Source organism: Cervus canadensis, chromosome 17 (genome assembly GCF_019320065.1).
Source record: "Cervus canadensis isolate Bull #8, Minnesota chromosome 17, ASM1932006v1, whole genome shotgun sequence".
Lineage (NCBI taxonomy): Eukaryota > Metazoa > Chordata > Mammalia > Artiodactyla > Cervidae > Cervus > Cervus canadensis.
Genome location: NC_057402.1, coordinates 41,036,791 through 41,060,901, shown reverse-complemented (window position 1 = coordinate 41,060,901; position 24,111 = coordinate 41,036,791). Strand labels below are relative to the sequence as shown.

The following is a 24,111-nucleotide window of genomic DNA, read 5'->3' as shown; positions in this document are numbered from 1 at the left end:
AGACATGACTGAGCAACTAAATACTCAACAGGGCACTACATCCCGCATGCCACAACTAAGACCGGTCACAGCCAAATAAATAAATAGTAAATATTCTTAAAGAGGGAAAAACTATAGGGTTCCCACATACCACATTACGAGATGGATAGATGTTAAGAAAAAAGAACTGCCTGACGTTGTATGAAAATAAGATAGACTCTGGTGATTTTGCCACCAAATTAAAACAGCTTATCAAAGACTCTAGTATGGGGAGTTTGTCATACATACAGGTTTTTGCTTTTCTTCTTTTCCTGTTCTTCCAGTATAGCCTCCTTTAAAGAAAGACACATACGGTATTGAAAGCTTAGTATTTTCATTAGTCATAAATTTTTACAAATAGTTTATGAGAGAAATGACTTATCCAGTATTTTAAATCATAAATTTGACATCTAGACTTCATTCTATATCAGCACTTTGTATAATAATAGACTAAAAAAGGCAAATGGAGAATGGAAAGAAGAAATGGAGAAGTAAATTATTGAGATCATCAAAATGATCTAAATCATGTTTTTCTCAGAAGTGGCACCATTTAGCTGTAATGTTCTTATTCAGGAGCTCTGTCTCTGAATGCTTTTACTGTGTTATCTTCTAAATCAACACTAAGAGCTTGTATCTCCCACATAGATGTATTTATTCATTTACAAGTTATATGCATGCAACAAGGTAGTAATCCATATGCAAATTAACACAGATACACACATGGAAATTTTAGAAGGATGAAATTTTTTTAAAAAGTTCCAGTGTTTTTCTCCTGCACACCATCGGATTGTTTGGGGCATGTGGGGGACACATCATGTCACGTGACGTTGGAGACTGTGGCTGCCTTGGTCTGAGTGCCGTGGGAACGGGACCACGCTGACCCCCGACAGAGGGCCTGCGGCTCTTGCTGTAAAGGCTGTGGTCTGCAGAGCCCCGACTCCTGGCAGCCTGGACGGCTCGCTAACTCACCCTGATGCTGTTCACAATGGCTGCGGTTTTGCTCTCGGCCGCCTCTGGGTTGCCGATGAGGTAATCCCAAGCGCAGAACACCCGCCAGCAGAACGTATAGTGTTCACTGGAAGCACTGGCGAGGCTCGTGCGCGAGTTCTTAGCCATCCTGCACGAGAGGACCAGAGAAAACGTAATTCAAAAGAGACACATGCACCCAATGTTCACTGCAGCACCACTCACAACAGCCAGCACGTGGAAGCAACCTAAACATCCACCAACAGAGGAATAGAGGAATATGTGGTGTGTATAAACAAGGGAGTATTACTCAGCCATAAAAAGAATAACAATGCCATTTGCAGTAACATGGATGCAACTAGAGATCCTCATACTAAGTGAAGTTGGTCAGATAAAGACGGATATCATATGATATCACTTTTATGTGGAATCTTAAAAAACAAAAAAATCTACAAATGAACTTACCTACAAAACCAAAGCAGAGTTGAGATGTATAACATAAACTTACGGTTACTGGGGGTGGGATAAGAGTGGGGGAGGGGATAAACTGGAACATTGGGATTGACACATACACATTGATATATATAAAACAGATAATTAATAAGGATCTGCTGCATACCACAGGGAATGCTACTCAATACTCTGTAATGGCCTATATTGGGAAACAATCTGTGAACATATGTATATGTTAGCTTCCCCCAGGTGGCGCTAGTGGTAAAGAATCCACCTGCCAATGCAGGAGATGCAAGAGATGTGGGTTCAGTCTCTGGGTCAGAAAGATCCCCTGGAGTAGGAAGTGGCAACCCACTCCAGTATTCTTACTTGGAGAATTCCATGGACAGAGGAGCCTGGTGGGCTACAGTCTATAGGGTCACAGAGAGTCGGACAGGACTGAGCGACTGAGCACATGAGCACACATAAATAGGTGTAACTGATTCACTTTGCTGTACACCTTAAACTTACACAATATTGAAAAGTCAACTAAACACTAATTAAAATTTTTACAAAAAGACCAGAAAGGGTCATGCAAGAACAGTGTTGGAAACAGGCTCAGCCACTGGGGGCTGCTGTGAGTCCATGCGGAGCAAGGAGCCCCATCTATGTGTGGACAGGCAGAGCCCTGGCTGGGTTCAGCCCCGCTTGTGGCTTGTGAACTCAACCACCGCTTTGAACAGTGTGAAAACAGCAAATTCTTGGGTGAGTCCTTTGCATAAGCCCTCCCATCACTAGTGGTCAGAAGGTCCCTCTAAGTGTGTGCACTCACTGCACTTGTGCAGCTGTGGTTGTGAAACAAATTTGAACTGAATCAGCTCTCCTTGGAGCCCCTGCCCAATGAAGCAACCGCCCCACCAGGTGGGAGCCTGTCAGATACCTCTTATACAGGACTTCGCATTAGATGTAAGGCGGGAGTCACGATTCTGTCCTCAGGAGAAAGTGCTCCTGTCCTTCAGGCCAGCGGTCCCCAGGCCCTGGGCCAAGCACCAGTGCCAGTCTGTGGCCTGTTAAGAACCAGGCCGCACTGGGCAGCTAACGAAGCTTTATCTCTACTTCACTTGCACCCCTTCCCTCTCTCATCACCCCCAGATGGGACTGTCTAGTTGTAGGAAAACAAGCTCAGGGCTCCCAGAGTGTGCACTATGGTGAGGTATATAATTATTTCATACCACAATGTAATAATAATAGAAATAAAATGCACAATAAATGTAATGTGCTTGAATTATCCCAAAACCATCCCCTAACCTGTCCATGGAAAAATGGTCTTCCGTGAAACTGGTCCCCAGTGCCAAAAAAGTCTGCTGCTCTAGAGCATCTCTCCTCTTAGAAGCTTTTCCCTCTTTGTCTATCCATGTTTCCTGCTCCAGAGTTGACAGCAATTTGTCTCTTAAACTCTAACATCCAGCAAAGGGTTCATGTTGTAGGTGGGGTCTTGAGGCCCCCCAGAGGCTAAGCTGGAAAGCTTCCTGTGAACTTTCGGTCCTCAAGTCACTCTGCATCTCCCTGTATGTGAGTATGTATGCTCAGTCACTCAGTTGTGTCTGACTCTTTGCAGCCCCATGGACTATATATAGCCCACTAGGTTCCTCTGTCCATGGAATTTATCCAGGCAAGAATACTAGAGTGGGCTTCCATTTCCTTCTCCAGCAGATCTTCCCAATCCAGAGATGGAACGCACATCTCTTGCTTCTTTTGCACTGGCAGGCAGATTCTTTACCACTAGCACCACCTGCTGTTTTTTCTGTTTTATAATAATCTAATTATAACCATAATTATAAACATAACCTTACATATCAATAAACATATTTCAACAATATTCTTATTTGCTGATTTTTATCATGTTCCTGTTTTTCTTTAACTTTTTATTTCTTATTGGGGTTTTGGACTGCAAGGGGATCAAACCAGTCAATCCTAAAGGAAATCAGTCCTGAATATTCATTGGAAGGACTGATGCTAAAGCTGCAACTCAAATACTTTAGCCACCTGGTGCAAAGAACTGACTCATTGGAAAAGACCCTGATGCTGGGAAGGATTGAAGGCAGGAGGAGAAGAGGACGACAGAGGATGAGATGGTTGGATGGCATCACTGACTCAATGGATATGAGTTTGAGCAAGCTCCAGGAGTTGGTGGCGGATGGGGAAGCCTGGTGTGGCACAGTCCATGGGGTTGAAATGAGTTGGACATCAACTGAACTGATAGCAGATTAACAATGTTATGATAGTTTCAGGTGCAGAGTGAAGGGACTCAGTCATACATATACATGTACCCATTTTTGTGTGAACTCTTAAGGTACTCAAGTCACTGCACATCTCCCTAGGTTTTATCTGCTTGATGATAATGATGATGATGACTGTTTTATCTTTTTTTATCCTAACCCCTTCTCCCTGAACTTTGCTATGATGACACAAGAGGCAGTGTGATGAAGACAAGCTGGTGTGTTCACAGAATCAGAGCTTCCCTGATGGCACTAGTGGTAAAGAATCCGCATGCCAATGCAGGAGGCACAGGTTTAATTCTTGTATTGGAAAGATCCCCTGGATGTGGGAATGGCAACCCAATCCATTCATGCCTGGAAAATTACATGGACAGAGTAACCTGGTGGGCTACAGGTCATACAGCTGCAGAGTCAGATACGACTAAGCAAGGAGGCCATGCCTAATCTGTAACGTGAGCAGATGTATGCCCTGACTTTGCAGGGTTAGTGACAAGATGAAATGAGATCATCCACAGCATTTGGCATGGATTTTGAGGAACTGAATGGACATACTTTTTTAAGAGGATGATAAAGCTGTAAGCAAACACCGCCATCCCCACCAGGAAATAGGCCAAGGGCAGCCGGTAGCCAGCTCTCCCGATCCGTCTCTCCCTGCCATAGTAGCCATAGAAGAGGACTGAGTACTGGAGGTAACCCTGCAGAGAGAGCACTTGGCGTCATTTCTGACTCCCAGGGTCTAAAACATTCACAACCCCCTCCCACCTCAAGACAAAAGCGTGGCTGGGCATGAACCTCACCCCCAGAGACCAAACGGTGTCCAGATCTTGGGCAGATGCAATATGCTCCTTGGGGATGGTCTTGCTGGCTGTGCTTCCAAATGGTTGGCCTGCAATGAGCTGGTGACAGAGGAAAGGCGATCATGCAGTCCTCTGGGTGGGAAGGGACCGGAAGAAAAGGGGCCACTGATCTCCATGCACCTGTGAAGATGCTTCACCTACAAGACTCTTAGGAGGTGGATTCTGCTTGATACTTATTGACGAGGAATTCATCATGAGTGGCCAGACTTTCATTTGCCTGATTGGGGCCAGTCTGAGTGTACTCTCTAGTCTGGACATGGCTTCTAAGGGAGGATGATTGAAGCCACTGGCTTTCTATAATGGCATAGGAAATGGTCCCATTTGCTTTGCAAAGATAAAGTTTAGTTGAGAAATGGATTTTACTTTAACACAATGTCTGCACACTGGCCCATAAGCCAAATCCAGCCTAACACTTCCTTTTGTGTGGCCCAAGAGCTAAGGAAGGTTTGAGTGGTGGTGGTTTAGTGGCTAAGTCATATCCAACTCTTTGCGACCCCATGGACTATAGACCCCCAGGCTCCTCTGCCCTTGGGATTTCCCAGGCAAGAATGCTGGAGTGGTTGCCATTTTCTTCTCTGGAGGATCTTCCCAACCCAGGAATCAACGCCATATCTCCTGCTTGACAGTTGGATTCTTTACCACTGAACCACCTGGGGAGACCATTGCACAGGTTGGAAAAAAATCCAAAATTGCTTCCCAGGTGGCTCAGATGGTAAAGAATCTGTATGCTATGCAGGAGACCTGGGTTCAATCCCTGGGTCAGGAAGATCCCCTGGAGAAGGGAATGGCTACCCACTCCAGTATTCTTGCCTGGAGAATCCCATGGACAGAGGAGTCGGGGGGCTACAATCTATGGGGTCACAAAGAGTCAGACATGACTGAGTGACTCACTACTCATAAATAAAATTTTATCAGAATGCAGCCATACTTACTAGTGACCTAGGGCTTATTAGTTACCTTTGTATGATGTGGCAGATTTAAAAAGCCCATGAAGACTGAAATATTTACTATCTGGCCCTTTACTGAAAAAAGTTCACCAAGCCCTGTTTGGACACACAGATTATCCTTCCCACGAGGATAATGAGGGTTCCTGTCTTATACTACAGCTTTAAACATCTCTTCATTATAACAAACAGCACTTTTAAACTCTCCTGATATAGTTCTTACCTCTGGAAGAACAATAAAAGCACCTGTCATAATCATGAGCACAATATTGATTCCAAATAACCATCTCAAGAATATGAAATAAGAGGCAACACCAGATCCAAAATGACCTAAAGAAAGACAAGGTAAGGAGCACAGTTTAAAGTAAATCCCCCCAGTGCAAGAAGTTCACTGTAAAGCAACACTGATTGTTTTTCTTATATCAGCAGGACATAGACTAAGAGTGCCATAATGTCCCTGTCAGGGTGTTGACCCATGATGATCATTCAGAAGGATTAACACATTCCTTAATACCTACCAGTTACACACATACATCCTTAATCCCTAATGTCATACTTTCCCTAACATCATATGGACCTAAAATGCTTTTATCAGATTTACATTCCACCTATGTTCAGAAATATCAGCCTATTTTTGAGGATTTAAAAGATTTCTTTTTCATTTTGCATAGTTTGGAAAATTCCAAGGGTATGGTAAGGATTCTTCTGTCTTAATTTCAAAAGAAATAACAGCGTGTTAGATGTTAGGGAAAAGTGGTCAAAGGGGTTATAAGAATTCCCCTTGCCACTTTTCCATACATCTAAACTTATTCTAAAATAAAAAGAGCATTTAAAAACAAATTTCTGGGACTTCCCTGGTGGTCTAATGGTTAAGATTCCCTACTTCCACTGCAAGTGGTACAGTGGAAGGTGGCAGATGGTAGGTGGACCACTCCCTGGTCCTGGAACTGAGGTCCCCACGTGCCCCACAATGTGGCCAAAAAATGAATAAAAACAAATTTCTATTGAGAAAACAAGGGGGCTTAGATAAAGTTGGATGGGGATGTAGGTGACACTTGTGATGACTTTCTGGAGCAGGTGGACTTGTATCATACTTTGGAAAAGTAGCATCTTGAAATTTTATTTCAAATCTAGCTTATGTTTCATAATAAGTAGGAAAACACAAAACATCACAAAGAAAGCCAAAAAAAGTCACCTACTCTAAGGCTACTAAATTAAAATCACTACTAGAATTACTTTCTAGTAATTTTTAGTGGAACCATCCATTGTCATCCATATGTGTCAACCATATGTGTATTTTTTGGTATAAAGCTGTCATATCTCTACACATCTAGGGTTAACAATCTATTATGAACATTTTCTCATACTAAATATTTCCCTATAAAATGAATTTTATTGTTCCATCCAACGAATTTTACACAACTTATTTAACTTAAACCCCACTCCCTGACTCTTTGGAAGTTTCTAACTTTTCACTAGGTAGAGTATTTGCTAGCATAAATGATTCTGCAGGAATCAGTTTCTAAGGTCAGATTTCCTAGAAGTAGAGCCTGAGAAAAGGATTCAACTAACATGATATATATATCCCAAAGAAAGGCAGTGCCAAAGAATGTTCAAATTACTGCACAGTTTCACTCATCTCACATGCTAGCAAAGTATTGCTCAAAATTCTCCAATCCAGGCTTCAACAGTACACAAACTGTGAACTTCCAGATGTTCAAGCTGGATTGAGAAAAGGCAGAGGAACCAGAGATCAAATTGCCAACATCTGTTGGATCATCGAAAAAACAAGAGAGTTCCAGAAAAATATCTATTTCTGCTTTATTGACTACACCAAAGCCTTTGACTGTGTGGATTACAACAAACTGTGGAAAATTCTTAAAGAGATGGAAATACCAGACCACCTGACCTGATTCTTGAGAAATCTGTATGCAAGTCAGGAAGTAACAGTTAGAACTGGACATGGAACAACAGACTGGCTCCTAATCAGGAAAGGAGTACGTCAAGGCTGTATATTTTCACTCTGCTTATTTAACTTACATGCAGAGTATATCATGTGAAGTGCTGGGCTGGATAAAGCACAAGCTGGAGTCAAGATAACCGGGAAAAATATCAATAACTTCAGATATGCAGATGACACCACACTCATGGCAGAAAGAGAAGAACTAAAGAACCTCTTGATGAAAGTGAAGGAGGAGAGTAAAAAAGTTGGCTTAAAACTCAACATTCAGAAAACTAAGATCATGGCATCTGGTTCCATCACTTCATGGCAAATAGATGGGGAAACAGTGAGAGAATTTTTTTTTTTTTTTTGACTCCAAAATCACTGCAAATGGTGACTGCAGCCATGCAATTAAAAGACGCTTGCTCCTTGGAAGAAAAGCTATGACCAACCTAGACAGCATATTAAAAAGCAGAGGCATTACTTTGCCAACAAATGTCCATCTAGTCAAAACTATGGTTTTTCCAGTGGTCATGTATGGATGTCAGAGTTGACCTATAAAGAAAGCTGAGCGCTGAAGAGTTGATGTTTTGAACTGTGGTATTGGAGAAGGTTCTTGAGAGTCCCTTGGACTGCAAGGAGATCCAACCAGTCCATCCTAAAGGAAATCAGTCCTGAATATTCATTGGAAGGGCTGATGCTAAAGCTGAAACTCCGATACTTTGGCCACCTGATGTGAAGAACTGACTCATTGGAAAAGACCCTGATGCTGGGAAAGAATGAAGGCAGGAGAAGGGAATGACAGAGGATGAGATGGTAGGATGGCATCACCAACTTGATGGATATGAGTTTGAGCAAGCTCTGGGAGTTGTTGATGGACAAAAGAAGCCTGGCGTGCTGCAGTCCATGGGGTGGCAAAGAGTCGGACATGACTGACTGACTGAACTGAACTGAACATGATATATTGAGGAAACAATCTCAGGAGGAAGAGGGTCAGGGGGTCAGGGGAGGTCAGGGGAAAGAGCTGAGCAAAAATGTGGTCTCAACTTGAGCCTGGCTTAGCCTAACCCCATGGGGAGCTCTGGAGGGCAAGTTGCATCATATTGTCGGTTCCACTTTGAACAAGAAGCTAGACTTAAATACCCCTTAGTCATCACCTGTAAGCTCTCCAGTGGGGCTGGGGGAGCAAGTGATGTGTGCCCAACATCTGGAACCATGTGGGCCAAGACTAATCCTTGAGAGAAGGGAGTGGCCAGAAGACATAGCAGCCAGCACTCGGAACAGCTGAAAAAGGGTGGACCAGACAAGTAAAGGGATCTGGGCAGGGGACCAAGTGTGACTGATTTTGTTGTGGCTGCTGTTTCCTCTGGTTGTTAGGGAATGGAAGGGTTCTATCAAACAGTATAAACATTTTGAAGGTGTTTGGTTCAAATTACCACTTTCCCCTAGAAATAGCATCCCAAATGACATTTCTACCACTGGTATGAAAGGGATTAATATCACTTAAATGTTAAAAATACTTTTCCCCTCCTCAATCTGTAATCTAACTTTTACCTCTATTTTTTATATACGTAAAATTACTTTTATGTGTAGTTAAATATAACAGTACTTTCTTGGATGATTCCTTCTTTACTTTCAGATTTGACAGGCTTCCATTCTGACATCACATTACTTGTATTTCTTTTGTTCCCTCATGGTTTCCTATTTAAATCAAATCCCTTACGATTATACAGTGGAAGTGACAAATAGATCCAAGGGATTAGATCTGATAGACAATGTGCCTGAAGAACTACGGATGGAGGTTCGTGACATTGTACAGGAGACAGTGATCAAGATCATCCCCAAGGAAAAAAAATACAAAAAGGGAAAATGGTTGTCTGAGGAGGCCTTAAAAAAAGCTGTGAAAAGAATACAAGGGAAAGGCAAAGGAGAAAAGGAAAAATATACCCATTTGAATGCAGAGTTCCAAAGAATAGCAAGAAGAGATTAAAAAAAAAAAAAGCCTTCCTCAGTGATCAATGCAAAGAAATAGAGGAAAACAATACAATGGGAAAGACTAGAGATCTCTTCAAAAAAATTAGAGATACCAAGGGAACATTTCATGCAAAGATAGGCACAATAAAGGACAGAAATGGTATGGACCTAACCGAAGCAGAAGATATTAAGAGGTGGCAAGAATACACAGAAGAACCATACAAAAAAAATCTTCATGACCCAGATAAGCATGATGGTGTGATCCCTCACCTAGAGCCAGACATCCTGGAATGCAAAGTCAAGTGGGCCTTAGGAAACATTACTACGAACAAAGCTAGTGAAGATGATGGAATTCCAGTTGAGCTATTTCAAATCTTAAAAGATGACACTGTGAAAGTGCTGCACTCAATATGCCAGCAAATTTGGAAAACTCAGCAGTGGTCACAGGACTGGAAAAGTCAGTTTTCATTCCAATCCCAAGGAAAGGCAATGCCAAAGAATGTTCAGATTACTGCAGAAATGCACTCATCTCACACACTAGCAAAGTAAATCTCAAAATTCTCCAAGCCAGGCTTCAACAGTACATGAACCGTGAACTTCGAGATGTTCAAGCTGGATTTAGAAAAGGGAGAGGAATGAGAAATCAAATTGTCAACATCCACTGAATCATCAAAAAAGAAAGAGAGTTCTAGAAAAACATCTATTTCTTCTGCTTTATTGACCATGCCAAAACCTGTGACTGTGTGGATCACAACAAACTGTGGAAAATCTTTAAGAGATGGGAATACCAGATCACCTGACCTGACTTCTGAGAAATCTGTATGCAGATCAAGAAGCAACAGTTAGAACTGGACATGCAAAAACAGACTGGTTCCAAATAGGGAAAGGAGTAAGTCAAGGCTGCATATTGTCACCCTGCTTATTTAACTTATATGCAGAGTACATCATGAGAAATCCCAGGCTGGATGAAGCACAAGCTGCAATCAAGATTACCGGAAGAAATATCAATAAACTTAGATATGCAGATGACACCACCCTTATGGCAGAAAGACAAGAAGAACAAAGAGCTTTTTGATGAAAGTGAAAGAGAATGAAAAAGTTGGTTTAAAACTCAACATTCAGAAAACTAGATCTTGGCATCCAGTGCCATCACTTGATGGCAAATAGATGGGGAAACAATGCAAACAGTGAGAGACTTTATTTTTATGGGCTCCAAAATCACTGCAGATGGTGACTGCAACCATGAAATTAAAAGACACTTGCTCCTTGGAAGAAAAGCTATGAGCAATCTAGACAGCATATTAAAAAGCAGCACATTACTTTACCGACAGAGGTCCATCTAGTCAAAACTATGGTTCCTCCAGTGGTCATGTATGGATGTCAGAGTTGGACTATAAAGAAAGCTGGGTGCCGAAAAATTGATGCTTTTGAACTGTGGTGTTGGAGAAGACTCTTGAGAGTCCCTTGGACTGCAAGGAGATCCAACCAGTCCATCCTAAAGGAGATCAGTCCTGAGTGTTCATTGGAAGGACTGATGTTGAAGCTGAAACTCCAATACTTGGGCCACCTGATGTGAAGAACTGACTCATTGGAAAAGACCCTGATGCTGGGAAAGATTGAAGGCAGGAGGAGAAGGGGGTGACAGAGGATGAGATGGTTGGATGGTATCACTGACTTGATGGACATGAGTTTTAGCAAGCTCTGGGAGTTGGTGATGGACAGGGAAGCCTGGTGTGCTGCAGTCCATGGGGTGGCAAAGAGTCGAACACTACTCAGCATCTGAACTGACCTAATGGAGCTTTAAAGTGAAAGATCTAGGTTATTCTTTAAAACAGTTGAATCAATTGTTCCAGCATCAATTATGGCGCTATACTACATGTTTCAATTCCTGTAGTTTCTATAATGTATTTTATTTAACATTTTGGTTATACAAGTTCATTTGAGTTTTTCCTTTTAAAAAGGTTTTCAGTTAGTTTTTTTTTCTCTATGAGTAATACACAAAACACACTGTATTGTAATTTTATTGAAATTGCATTAAAGCTTATGAATTGATATTGAGAAAATCAATACCTCCCAAATACTAAATCATTCTATGTCTCTTCACAAAATGTTTTAAATATCTCATGATCAAATTTTAGTTTTCATTTCAGACTTCTGGTTATATTTATTCCTGTGTGTTGCATTTGTGTGTTTGTACTGTGTGGGTTTTTATTCTTTTAAACATTTATTTATTTCATCTGTGCTGTGCAGCATTTGGGATCTTAGTTCCCTGAGCAGGGATCAAACCCATGACCCCTGTGTTGGGAGTGTTAAATTCTTAACCACTGAACCACCAGGGAAGTACCCCTGTGTGTGTGCTTTCAAATGTTACTGTGATTGATTTAATTGGGGGGGGGGGTGTACTTTTCTAAATGAGTACAGTCACCTCTCTCAAAATGCTAATCTTTGCATTTTGTTTTGCAATCGCCCATGTTATCCTTTTATTCATCTAACAGTTTTTCCTCCCTATTGTTTCTGGGTTTATATTGTGTCTAAGGCATGAACTGACAGATAACTGACAGAGCCCCAGCGGAATGTGGGGCTGTTTTTATCCTGGGAGGTGGTAGGGACAGACAAGCACTGTGTCTCCCACCTCCACAGACCCCTGGGCAGCCTCAGTCAGCACTGTGTGTACAAGGGCCCTGACTGCCCTGTGTAGGAACCAGTTTGCCCCAGACCCATCTCAGACCTCACTGCTGGCTGGCCACCAGCACCACCTCCCACCCCACTCCTCCAAGTGCCAGCACTTACTTTCGATTCTCTTTATCCTCATTTCCCAGGGAATGAAGATGACCACAAAGTTACAGGCCAGACGAGCAAACTTCCGCCACAGCTAGAGAGGAGGGAGCAGGATTAGAGGACTTGACATCCATGAGGGTGGCAGTGACTGTGTGGAGCCCAGGTGCTACGTGCGGGTGAGGCTCCCAGCAGGCATGCTGTCGCTCAATCACGTCTGACTTTTCAACCCCATGAACTGTAGCCACCAGGCTCCTCTGTCCATGGGATTCTCCAGGCAACAATACTGGAGTGGGTTGCCATGCCCTTTTCCAGGGGGATCATCCCAGCCCAGGAATCAAACCCAGGTGTCCTACCTGCAGGCAGGCTCTGTACCATCTGAGCCACCCGGGAAGCCTTTTAAGAGCAAAGTGAACACAAAATAAAGCAAAACCAAGGAAGAAATGGGTCCTAATTTCAGGCCTGGGTTATTGAGATTTGGTAAGGCTTCTAAGATCATCAAGAGCAGATATGTACTAACAACATGTGTTATAGCTTATGAACAATCTGTCCATCCAGAGTGTGTACTGAGCACCTATGTTGTGTTTCCAGTACCTCGGATACAAATCATGAGCAAGACATGTAAGGTATCAGCTGGTGTGGAGTTTGCATCCAGTAGAGGGGAGGAAACAACAAAGAATTCAACTCATTAGAACTGGGGGATAGCTCTTTGAAACAAAGTGTCAAGGAAGGTCTATCTGGGGAGGTCATACTTGAGCTGAGATGTGAATGAAAGTTAATCAATAGTTCAAAAAATAATAAGTCCTTAGAGGAGCTACCTAAAAAGGGAGAATAGCCAGGAGAAGCCTGTGGGTTAGCATGAGCTGGGCATTTTACAGAAAAGAATAAGGAGAAAGGAATGTGATGAGGTCAAAAAGGTAGCAAATGGCTGATCTGGTGGGTCAGAGGAAGGAGTCTGGATTTAATTCTAAATGTAATCTGTACACAATGTACATTAATGTAAGTAAGATGGAATATTACCCAGGCATAAAAAGGAACAAAATTGGGTCATTTGGAGAGATATGGATGCACCTAAAGTCTGTCACATACAGTGAAGTAAGTCAGAGAGAAAGTACGTCAAGGTTGTATTTTGTCACCCTGCTTATTTAACTTATATGCAGAGTACATCATGCGAAATGCTGGGTTGGATGAAGCACAAGCTGGAATCAAGAAATATCAATAACCTCTATGCAGATGACACCACCCTTATGGCAGAAAGCAAAGAACTAAAGAGCCTCTTGATGAAAGTGAAAGAAGAGAGTGAAAAAGTTGGCTTCAAACTCAACATTCAGAAAACTAAGATCATGGCATCCGGTCCCATCATTTCATGGCAAATAGATGGGGAAACAGTGGAAATGGTGAGAGGCTTTATTTTTTTAGCTCCAAAATGGCTGCAGATGGTGACTGCAGCCATGAAATTAAAAGATGCTTGCTCCTTGGAAGAAAAGCTGTGAAGAACCTAGACAACATATTAAAAAGCAGAGTCATTACTTTGCCAACAAAGATCTGTCTACTCAAAGCTATGGTTTTTTCAGTGGTCATATATGGATGTGAGAGTTGGACTATAAAGAAAGGTGAGTGCCAAAGAATTGATGCCTTTGAACTGTGGTGTTGGAGAAGATTCTTGAGAGTCCCTTGGGCTGCAAGGAGATCAAACCAGTCAATCCCAAAGGAAATCAGTCCTGAATATTCATTGGAAGGACTGATGAAGCTGAAACTCCACTACTTGGGCCACCTGATGTGAAGAACTGACTCATTGGAAAAGACCCTGATGCTGGGAAAGATTGTAGGCAGGAGGAGAAAGGGACGACAGAGGATGAGATAGTTGGATGGCATCACCGACTTGATGGGCATGAGTTTGAGCAAGCTCTGGGAGTTGGTGATGGACAGGGAGGCCTGGCGTGCTGCAGTCCATGGGGTTGCAAAGAGTCGGACACAACTAAGCAACTGAACTGAAGTCAGAAAGAGAAAAACAAATATCATATACTAATGCATATGTGTGGAATCTAGAAAAATGGTACAGATGAACCTATTTCCTGGGCAGAAATATAGACATACTTATAGAGAAGGGACATGTGGACATGGCGGGGGGAGATGGGTGGGACAAACTGGGAGACTGGGATTGATACATGTATATACTACCATGCATAAAATAGATAGCTAGTGAGAAGATGTTGTATAGCACAGGGAGTTCAACCTGGTGCTCTTTGATGACCTAGAGAGGAGGGGTGAGGGTGGGTGGGAGAGGATATATGAATATATATCATTGATTCACTTTCTTGTACAGCAGAAATTAACACAACATTGTAAAGCAATTATATTCCAATAAAAAAAACACAATCATTGATCACTATCATACGAGACATAAGAATAAATAGTCAACCCCGAAAAAGAAAAAAGGGTAGAGGAATGATGTTATGAATGAGGAGGGGAAGAACCAAAGTGTCAGAATGAAAAAATCTGCTGTCTTCATAGTGGATGGTAAATGCTTTGGAGAAACAATTGATTAATATTTATCAAGAACCAAAAAACATGGATCATCTTTTTTTCTACAGAGGTCATAGTTTTGACATGTATCCTAGAAAAAGACTTTTAAAAGACTGGAAAAGCCATCTGCACAAAGACAATCTTTGAAGGTCTGTTAACACTAATGAAAAATTAGAAGCTATTTAAATATCACCAGCAGGCAAGTAACTAATTAAATTAACATCCATCTTACTGATGGAATATTACAGAGTCATAGAAAACAATAAGTATAAAAACATGGTGAAAAATAAACATAGAAACATGGAGAAAAATCCTTGTTATGGTGTTAAGTGAAAAAAAGCAAGACAAAAATATTTATGCACTATAATTACTCTGAGGCTTCCCTCGTGGCTCAGATGGTAAAGAATTCACCTGTCAATGCAGGAACCGTGGGTTCAACCCCTGAGTGGGGAAGATCCCCCGGAGAAGGAAATGGCAACCCACTCCAATATTCTTGCCTGGGAAATTCCATGGACAGAGGAGCCTGGTGGCTACAGTCCATGGGGTTGCAAAGTGTTGGACACGAGTTAGTGACTAAACAACAACAACATAATTAGTCTGATGTGAAAACTATATATCCAATGACTGAAATGTGAAGTTTAAAGAAAGATACTAGCAAAGCAGTAAAAGTTATTCTTTTCTACTTCATCCCCCACCAAAAGATACTATGGAAAGTAGAGGATTATAGTGGAAGAAATATTTTTTTGTTGTTGCTTTTGAAGCATTTATGAAAACTATTGGAATGTCTTTATTAATAGATACTTTCAATGTATACCAAAGTTCAACTGCAAGTAACTGGATGGGAAAAGTAACAAGCAATAATATAGCACTGTATTATAAAATGAGTGTTGGAATATGCCTCATTAGTGAAGAAAACCCACACACAAAAGTGGACTTCACTTGGGAAAGAGGCCAGATCATTCTTCCAAGGGAAGATCTCCTTTTGCTGATGAGTTGGGCTTCCTTGGGAGCGCACAATTTGTTAAGTGACATCATCAGGACTTAAAATGCAAGTTTTGGGAAACTTGGACCTTCGAGCTCACCATACTGTTCAACAACTATTAATGATGGATGTTTATAACACTTGTAGTACAGCAAGTTCAAGGTTAAGTACAACTGCCTGGGCTAGGGGACCAGAGGAAGGGTGGGCACCTGCTTGTGTGTGCTCTTTACCTCTGCACCGGCCGCTTGGTAGCCTCGAGTCCTGGTCAACCGCCCTTCAAACTTCAGCACAATGTCCTTCGCTCGCCTGAGAGAGGAAATAAAACATGGTGGTGAGCACAAGTTTATCACCCTGGTCATCCTGGCAACACATGTAAATGTGCAGTAGGAATAGATAGCCAAACTGTGGAGAAGAGATGCGCTTATGCAAACCTTGCATTTCCTAACTTTTGATAACCAGTTGTTGTTCAGTCTCCAAGTTGTACTTGACTCTTCGAGACCCCAAGGACTGCAGCACGCCAGGCTCCCCTGGACTCCACTATCTCCCAGAGTCCCTCAGACTCAGGTCCATTGAGTCGGTGATGCCATCAAACCAACTCATCCTCTGCCACCCCCTTTCCCTCCTGCCCTCAATCTTTCCAGTCAATCCTAGATCAAACCAGTCAATCCTAAAAGAAATTGGAAAGGCTGAAGCTGAAGCTCCAATACTTTGGCCACCTGGTGAGAAGAGATGACTCACTGGAAAAGACCCTGTTGCTGGGAAAGACTGAAGGCGAAAGGAGAAGAGGGCAGCAGAGGATAAGATGGTTAGATGGCATCACCAATTCAATGGACATAAATTTGAGCAAACTCTAGGAGATAGCGGAGGACAGAAGAGCCTGGTATGCTGCAGTCCGTGAGTCACGTCAAACACGACTTGGTGACTGAATAACAACAGCAGAGACAATGGCCTATATCAGTGAAATAATAATTCGTTTCATTTCATTCACTCATTATAAAATTTTAGGTCAAGTTTTTCTTTTCTGATTGGGATATAGGTGCTTTATGATGTTGTGTTAATTTCTGCTATTCGATGACGTGAATCAACTGTATGTATACATATATCCCTTCCCTCTTGCCCCTCCCTCCCCACCCCCATCTGACCCCTCTAGGTCATCACAGAGCCCCCAGCTCAGCTCTGTGTTACAGCAGTGGAGCTTCCCACTGGATGTTTATTTGACACATGGTAGTGTGTATATGTCAGTGCTATTCTCCCAATTCATTCATTACATTTTTCCATGCAAGCAACTTTCTGCACACCTTTTTGGGTCAAGTACAGAGGAACACAGAGGTGCATAAAATACAGTTGTTCCCTTGGAATAACCCACTAGCTAATAAGGATGACAGAGACCTCAAGCAACCATGGGAGAGGGTGGGCGTGTAAGGACTGAGTAGGGAGCCGAGGCAGCAGTGAGCCAGGCTGGGACCTGGGACCCTTTCCTATAGTGTGTGCACCTGGACACACCTCCCAGGCAACAAAATACAAAGAAACTATAAAGGACTAAAAACAGCTGCTTGCATGCACAGTTGGGGCAAATTATGGACAATAAGATACAAAGAGACCAAAACCCCAACTGTCACTTCTGAAGAGTCAGGAACAAAAACAGGGTACTGTACATGCCCCCTGCACACGCACCACCTCAGGTGGGCAGACACCTAAGCCACCCCTCCGGCCTGACCCCTGAACACACCCTACCCTCACTGCATAAAAGGGGCAAACTTGTACCCTCCCCCGCTTCAACGAGTTGGCAAACAAGGGAATCTGTTGTCTGTTCTTGTTCTCCCCTGCTGCAGCAGGGACCCCAATAAAGCCTCACCTGAATTTCTTGTCTGGCCTCTGTTTAATTTCGGTTGATTAAGAAGGCCAACACCCAGTTGTGGATGTGACTAGTGATAGAAGCAAGGTCCGATGCTGTAAAGAGCAATATTACATAGGAACCTGGAATGTCAGGTCCATGAATCAAGGCAAATTGGAAGTGATCAAACAGGAGATGCCAAGAGTGAATGTCAACATTTTAGGAATCAGCAAACTAAAATGGACTGGAATGGGTGAATTTAACTCAGATGACCATTATATCTACTACTGTGGTCAAGAATCCCTTAGAAGAAATGGAGTAGCCATCATAGTCAACAAGAGTCTGAAATGCAGTACTTGGATGCAATCTCAAAACTGACAGAATGATCTCTGTTTGTTTCCAAGGCAAACCATTCACTATGAAGACCTACAAGACCTTTTAGAACTAACATCCAAAAAAGATGTCATTTTCATTATAGGGGACTGGAATGCAAAAGTAGGAAGTCAAGAAACACTTGGAGTAACAGGCAAATTTGGCCTTGGAGTACAGAATGAAGCAGGGCAAAGGTTAATAGAGTTTTGCCAAGAGAACACACTGGTCATAGCAAACACCCTCTTCCAACAACACAAGAGAAGACTCTACACATGGACATCACCAGATGGCCAACACCAAAATCAGATTGATTATATTTTTTGCAGCCAAAGATGGAGAAGCTCTATACAGTCAGCAAAAACAAGACTGGGAGCTGACTGTGGCTCAGATCATGAACTCTTTATTGCCAAATTCAGACTTAAGTTGAAGAAAGTAGGGAAAACCACTAGACCATTCAGGTATGACCTAAGTCAAATCCTTTACAATTATGCAGTGGAAGTGAGAAATAGATTTAAGGGACTAGATCTGATAGACAGAGTGCCTGATGAACTATGGACAGACATTCATGACACTGTACAGGAGACAGGGATTGAGACCATCCCCAAGAAAAAGAAATGTAGAAAAGCAAAATGGCTGTCTGAGGAGGCCTTACAAATAGCTGTGAAAAGAAGGGAAGTGAAAAACAAAGGAGAAAAGCAAAGACATAAGCATCTGAATGCAGAGTTCCAAAGAATAGCAAGGAGAGATAAGAAAGCCTTCCTCAGCAATCAATGCAAAGAAATAGAGGAAAACAATAGAATGGGAAAGACTAGAGATCTCTTCAAGAAAATTAGAGATACCAAGGGAACATTTCACGCAAAGATGAAAGACCGGCTTGGTAAAGGACAGAAATGGTATGGACCTAACAGAAGCAGAAGATATTAAGAAGAGGTGGCAAGAATACAAAGAAGAACTGTACAAAAAAGATCTTCATGACCCAGATAATCACAATGGTGTGATCACTCACCTAGAGCCAGACATCCCAGAATATGAAGTCAAGTGAGCTTTAGGAAGCATCACTATGAACAAAGCTAGTGGAGGTGATGGAATTCCAGTTGAGCTATTTCAAATCCTGAAAGATGATGCTGTGAAAGTGCTGCACGCAATATGCCAGCAAATTTGGAAAACTCAGCAGTGGCCACAGGACTGGAAAAGGTCAGTTTTCATTCCAATCCCTAAGAAAGGCAGTGCCAAAGAATGTTTAAGTTACTGCACAATTGCACCCATCTCACTCACTAGCCAAGTAATGCTCAAAATTCTCCAAGCCAGGCTTCAACAGTACATGAACCGTGAAATTCCAAATGTTCAAGCTGGATTTAGAAAAGGCAGAGGAAGTAGAGATCCAATTGCTAATATCCATTGGATCATCGAAAAAGCAAGAGAGTTCCAGAAAAACATCTATTTCTGCTTTATTGACTATGCCAAAGCCTTTGACTGTGTGGATCACAATAAACTGTGGAAAATTCTGAAAGAGATGGGAATACCAGACCACCTGACCTGCCTCTTGAGAAATCTGTATGTAGGTCAGGAAGCAACAGTTAGAACTGGACATGGAACAACAGACTGGTTCCAAATAGGAAAAGGAGTACGTCAAGGCTGTATATTGTCACCCTGCTTATTTAACTTATATGCAGAGTACATCATGAGAAACACTGGCTGAATGAAGCACAAGTTGGAATCAAGATTGCCAGGAGAAATATCAATAACCTCAGATATACAAATGACACCACCCTTATGGCAGAAAGTGAAGAAGAACCAAAGAGCCTCTTGATGAAAGTGAAAGAGGAGAATGAAAAAGTTGACTTAAATCTCAACATTTAGAAAACTAAGATCATGGCATCTGGTCTCATCCCTTCATGGCAAATAGATGTGGAAATGGTGGCAGACTTTATTTTGGGGGGCTCCAAAGTCACTGCAGATGGTGACTGAAGCCATGAAATTAAAAGATGCTTACTCCTTGGAAGGAAAGTTATGACCAACCTAGATAGCATATTTAAAAACAGAGACATTACATTAGCTGTCTAGTCAAGGCTATGGTTTTTCCAGTAGTAATGTATGGATGTGAGAGTTGGATTATAAAGAAATCTGGGTGCCAAAGAATTCATGCTTTTGAACTGTGGTGTTGGAGAAGACTCTTGAGAGTCCCTTGGACTATAAGGAGATCCATCCAGTCCATCCTAAACATCAGTCCTGAGTGTTCATTGGAGGGACTGATGTTGAAGCTGAAACTCCAATACTTTGGCCACCTGATGCGAAGAGCTGACTCATTGGAAAAGACCCTGATACTGGAAAAGACTGAAGGCAGGAGAAGGGAATGACAGAGGATTAGATGGCTGGATGGCATCACTGACTCAATGGACATGAATTTGGGTAAATTTCTGGGAGTTGGTGATGGACAGGGAGGCCTGGCATTTTACAGTCCATGGAGTCACAAACAGTCGCACATGACTGAGAGACTGACCTGAATTGAACTGAACTGAACTGAAGGATGCCAAGGACCCTTCAGTAACAGCAGTGGGGACAGCTCCTAACCCAGGCCCCATCACAGACCAGCCTCTCTACAGGTAACAGATACATGCTCTGTCCTCCCAGACAGGTGGCTGTAGGTCCAGACCCAAGGCTGGAGTTCCCTGCTTTCTCTGCCTCAGCAACACTCTCTTGAGCCCGGAGCAGTCAGGGTTCATTGATCTCTCTGCCTTCCACAGACCTGGTGAGTCTCCGCACGTCCAATTATTGGACCATTGCTCCAGTAGTTTCTCAAGGTGACTGGGAGGAGACAGGTGACGGAGGATGACAAATGCAGGTCTTGAAGGACGAGCTATTCTCCGAGAGCTTGATGGCTGGCCTGGGCCTCCCTGGTATCGGCGTCTCAGAGCCCTGGCTACACTTATGTAGAAAGGCCTGGTTCATTCCTTGAATCCTGACTGAAAAGTTATCATTTGCTTTGCTCTGCCTGCTGGTTAAAAAAAACTCACTCTCTTACAGTTCAGATAATTATTAATCATCAGAGTTTCTGTATGCTTTTCAAAATTCTGATAGAATACATGGCTTAGATTTTTTTTTTTGATGTGGACCATTTTTAAAGACTTTATTATTATGTTTCAATATTGCTTCTGTTTTATGTTTTGGGTTTTTGGTGTTTTTTGTTTTTTTGGCCCCGAGGCAGTGGGATCTTCACTCCTTGACCAGGAAAGGAACCCACAGCCTCTGCATTGTAAGGCAAAGTCCCAACCACTGGACCACCAGTGAAGTCCCTACATGACTTTTTGTGTGTTTTTGAAATAGAGTTGATTTCTGGAGAAGGCCTTGGCAACCCTCTCCAGTATTCTTGCCTGGAGAATCCCATGGACAGAGGAGCCTGGCAGGCTACAGTGCTTGGGGTCACAAAGAGTCAAACAGGGCTGAAACAGATTATGACACCTACACTTGCAATAACCAATTGGTGCTGTCGGGGCCCTTACCTCAGCGCCCTCAGCTTCTGCCCCATGGTCCAGGGTCGACAGCGAATGTTTGCCATGAGATCTTTCTGGAACTGTATGTTCTGGAAGATTTGTTCTGGATCTTGGCTGTCCCCCGTTTCATCAGCAGTAAAGCTGTCCTCCAAGTTGCTGAATGGATCAGAGCATTAAGGAGGAAATCAGATTAGTAGAATTACTTCCAGCCAAGATCTTACCCTGGGTAAGTTCAGCCTCTTGCTCTCTGGGGGTCATTTGTATGAAGCTGGTGTGTGTGGAAGAAGAGAGGGATCTGGGGCATTGGAGAGAGAATCCAGTAGTGTTAGCAGCCACTGGAACACATTCACTGGGTTCTATAACTTTGATGGGTCAGTAAAAGACAAACCTTCGAAGGATAAAAGATGCTATCAGAAGCTGTCGTAAAAGGAACCGAGAGAGTACTTAGGTAGGATTCCTGAAGAGCAGCATCTTTGGTGGCAAAACAATTTCTTTTACAGGCTAACTGAAATAATCAGCTTAATTTTAAAGAAAGGACTCCTCCTGCCCCCTAACTCTGGATGTAAAATAAATAAAAACCAAACTATCTCATCTAGAGAGCCCCCCCACTCCGCACTCCTGCTTGGATTCATTTGAAATCTGAGATAAGGATGGGAAACAGGCAGCTGTTTCTATGAACAAATTAGCTAAACAAATTTTCACAGGCAAATATTTCAGCGTATTAGTTACTCTCTAAGGAGAACAACTTTCCAGTGTGTAGCAACATTTATTCCCAGTGAAAATGAATACACTAATTCTAATGCAAATTTTTTTCCGTAATGTTACATATTATTTCTTATCTATTGGAATATAATTGCTTTACAATGTTGTGTTAGTTTTGTAACTGGGAAAGGTTAATTTTGAATTTATGTTGGAACTGCTTCTGTGACTTTAACCCTTTTTTGTTATTAAACATACATAATGGCCTGCCTGAGCCGCCCACCTGTGAAGGATTGCAAGGAAATGAAACTAACACATCCCCCTGCCTGAGGCTTGTCATTCTAGGGGATATTTGTAAGGATTGAAGTCTTTTTACTTTTGCTTCCTCACTTCCTCCCATCTCTGATCGAGGAAAGGACCTGGCAACCCAGCCCTAACAGGATGGTTATTTTGAGGCGCTAGCCTGCCGTCTTCTCCGACAGCCGGCTCCCCAATTAAAATCTGTTCCTTGCCTCAAACCCTCCTCTCTCAGATTCATTGGCCTGTCGTTTGGCAAGCAGAGTCAGCTTGGACTCCCTAACAGTTTCTGCTGTACAACGAAGTGAATCAGCTTAAAGTATAACATATATCCCCTCTCCTTGGACCATTCCCCGCCCCCAGCCCGTCCATCCTTCTAGATCATCGTAGAGCACCTGAGCTGAGCTTCCTGTGCTTAATTCAAAGCTTAATTCAAAAGGTCATATGTACCCTAAAGCAACTTTTCAGGAGGGGATAGAGTATTGTGCTATGGCTATTTCTTCAAGGAAGCACTTAAAGGTAAGGGGAAATAATTCCTTTGTTTTTTCTAATTCAGATTGTTTTCACTTACTCCAAGGAGAATTTTCTCCAGCTTCTCCGAATTTATGGAGGTTTTAATATACCTTTGTAAATGTTTAACAAATTCAAGTAACACTCCCCCACTTCTAACTAGTCTATATTCTAACAGAAACCTCATTTATTATGACAGATGTATCACCTGCTCTCTCTTGATATTGCTGATGGAGTAAAGAGAAGAGAAAACAGATAAAGGACGTCTGTGGGTTTGGCCAGCAATAAAGGCAGGTTGGGGTGTAAGCTTTTTGATGCTGATCAGAAGCAGGTAGACACTACCCTCTGTGCACGTGGCTGAGGTTGTCTTCCTTGATGGATAAGGACCTGGATAAAGGAGTTTCTGAGCTTATTCTGAAGGAGAACCCAGGAAGATGGGCACTTGGTCCTCTGGAAAGATGCAAGCAAGGGGGACCCAGGCTTTTCCTCCTCACACACCTGCCTTAACTGCCCGGTGGATGGGCGGGACGGCTCACCTGAGCAGCAGGGACTCCTGATAGAAGTAGTGCTGGTTGGCGTTTCTCCGAATGCTTCTAAAATGCTGGGATGCCTTCGGTGGTTTCATGGGAGCCAGCTGGCGGCCAGGGATCAGGAGGGGTGGGCAGGGCGCTGAGAAGCAGGCAGGCAGGAGTCTGCTGTGTGAGTTGCTCTGCCCTCCAGTTCTCAGGACCAGGTCTGTGCGTCTGCAGTGATGCTCTGAGCAGAGAAGCCAGGAAGCCACTCATGCATATGCATGTTAAGGTGGCTGTAGCAGCAGAGATTGGCTGGAGTTGAGACAGCGAAAGGCAAGAGGCTTGGCCAAGTGATCTAAGACCACTTGGTGCTGCCCAAATAATCACATGGGTGACCCCTTGTGCCAGGAAGGGCTCTGCTGTTTGCAAAGCACTTTATATCTGTTACCATGACTGGTGTTCAGAAAATATTTAGGGAGGATGCAAGGCATAGCTTGTTTGTTTGGTTTTTTAATTATCAAGAAATACTTTAGAGACAGTAAGAATCTTGTCCGTGTCCGTGTAATAGGGAAGAATAAGTCTGACTCCCTATTAAATCTGTTTCTTTTATTTTAACCTTTGTATTCTACTGTGTTAAGAATGTCACCTATAGCTTGAAATACACAGGAGGGCCCATTCTTAAGGCCCTGATCTTTAAGGGT

At 42.7% G+C, this 24,111-nt stretch overlaps 1 protein-coding gene across 1 annotated transcript in view; it reads right to left on the bottom strand.

Annotated features, from left to right (window-relative positions):
* The window catches only part of TMC3 (transmembrane channel like 3), a 51,007-nt gene extending 27,484 nt beyond the window's left edge, over window positions 1-23,523 (bottom strand). Inside the window, exons 1-9 of the mRNA XM_043490106.1 lie at window positions 23,435-23,523; window positions 21,402-21,548; window positions 15,926-16,001; window positions 12,203-12,284; window positions 5,720-5,826; window positions 4,493-4,591; window positions 4,248-4,390; window positions 988-1,135; window positions 268-311 (exon numbers count right to left, since the gene is read on the bottom strand). Of these exons, the coding sequence (XP_043346041.1) occupies window positions 268-311; window positions 988-1,135; window positions 4,248-4,390; window positions 4,493-4,591; window positions 5,720-5,826; window positions 12,203-12,284; window positions 15,926-16,001; window positions 21,402-21,548; window positions 23,435-23,523 (935 nt within the window). The remainder of the gene's footprint in view (window positions 1-267; window positions 312-987; window positions 1,136-4,247; window positions 4,391-4,492; window positions 4,592-5,719; window positions 5,827-12,202; window positions 12,285-15,925; window positions 16,002-21,401; window positions 21,549-23,434) is intronic.
* Between the last annotated feature and the right edge of the window lie 588 nt (window positions 23,524-24,111).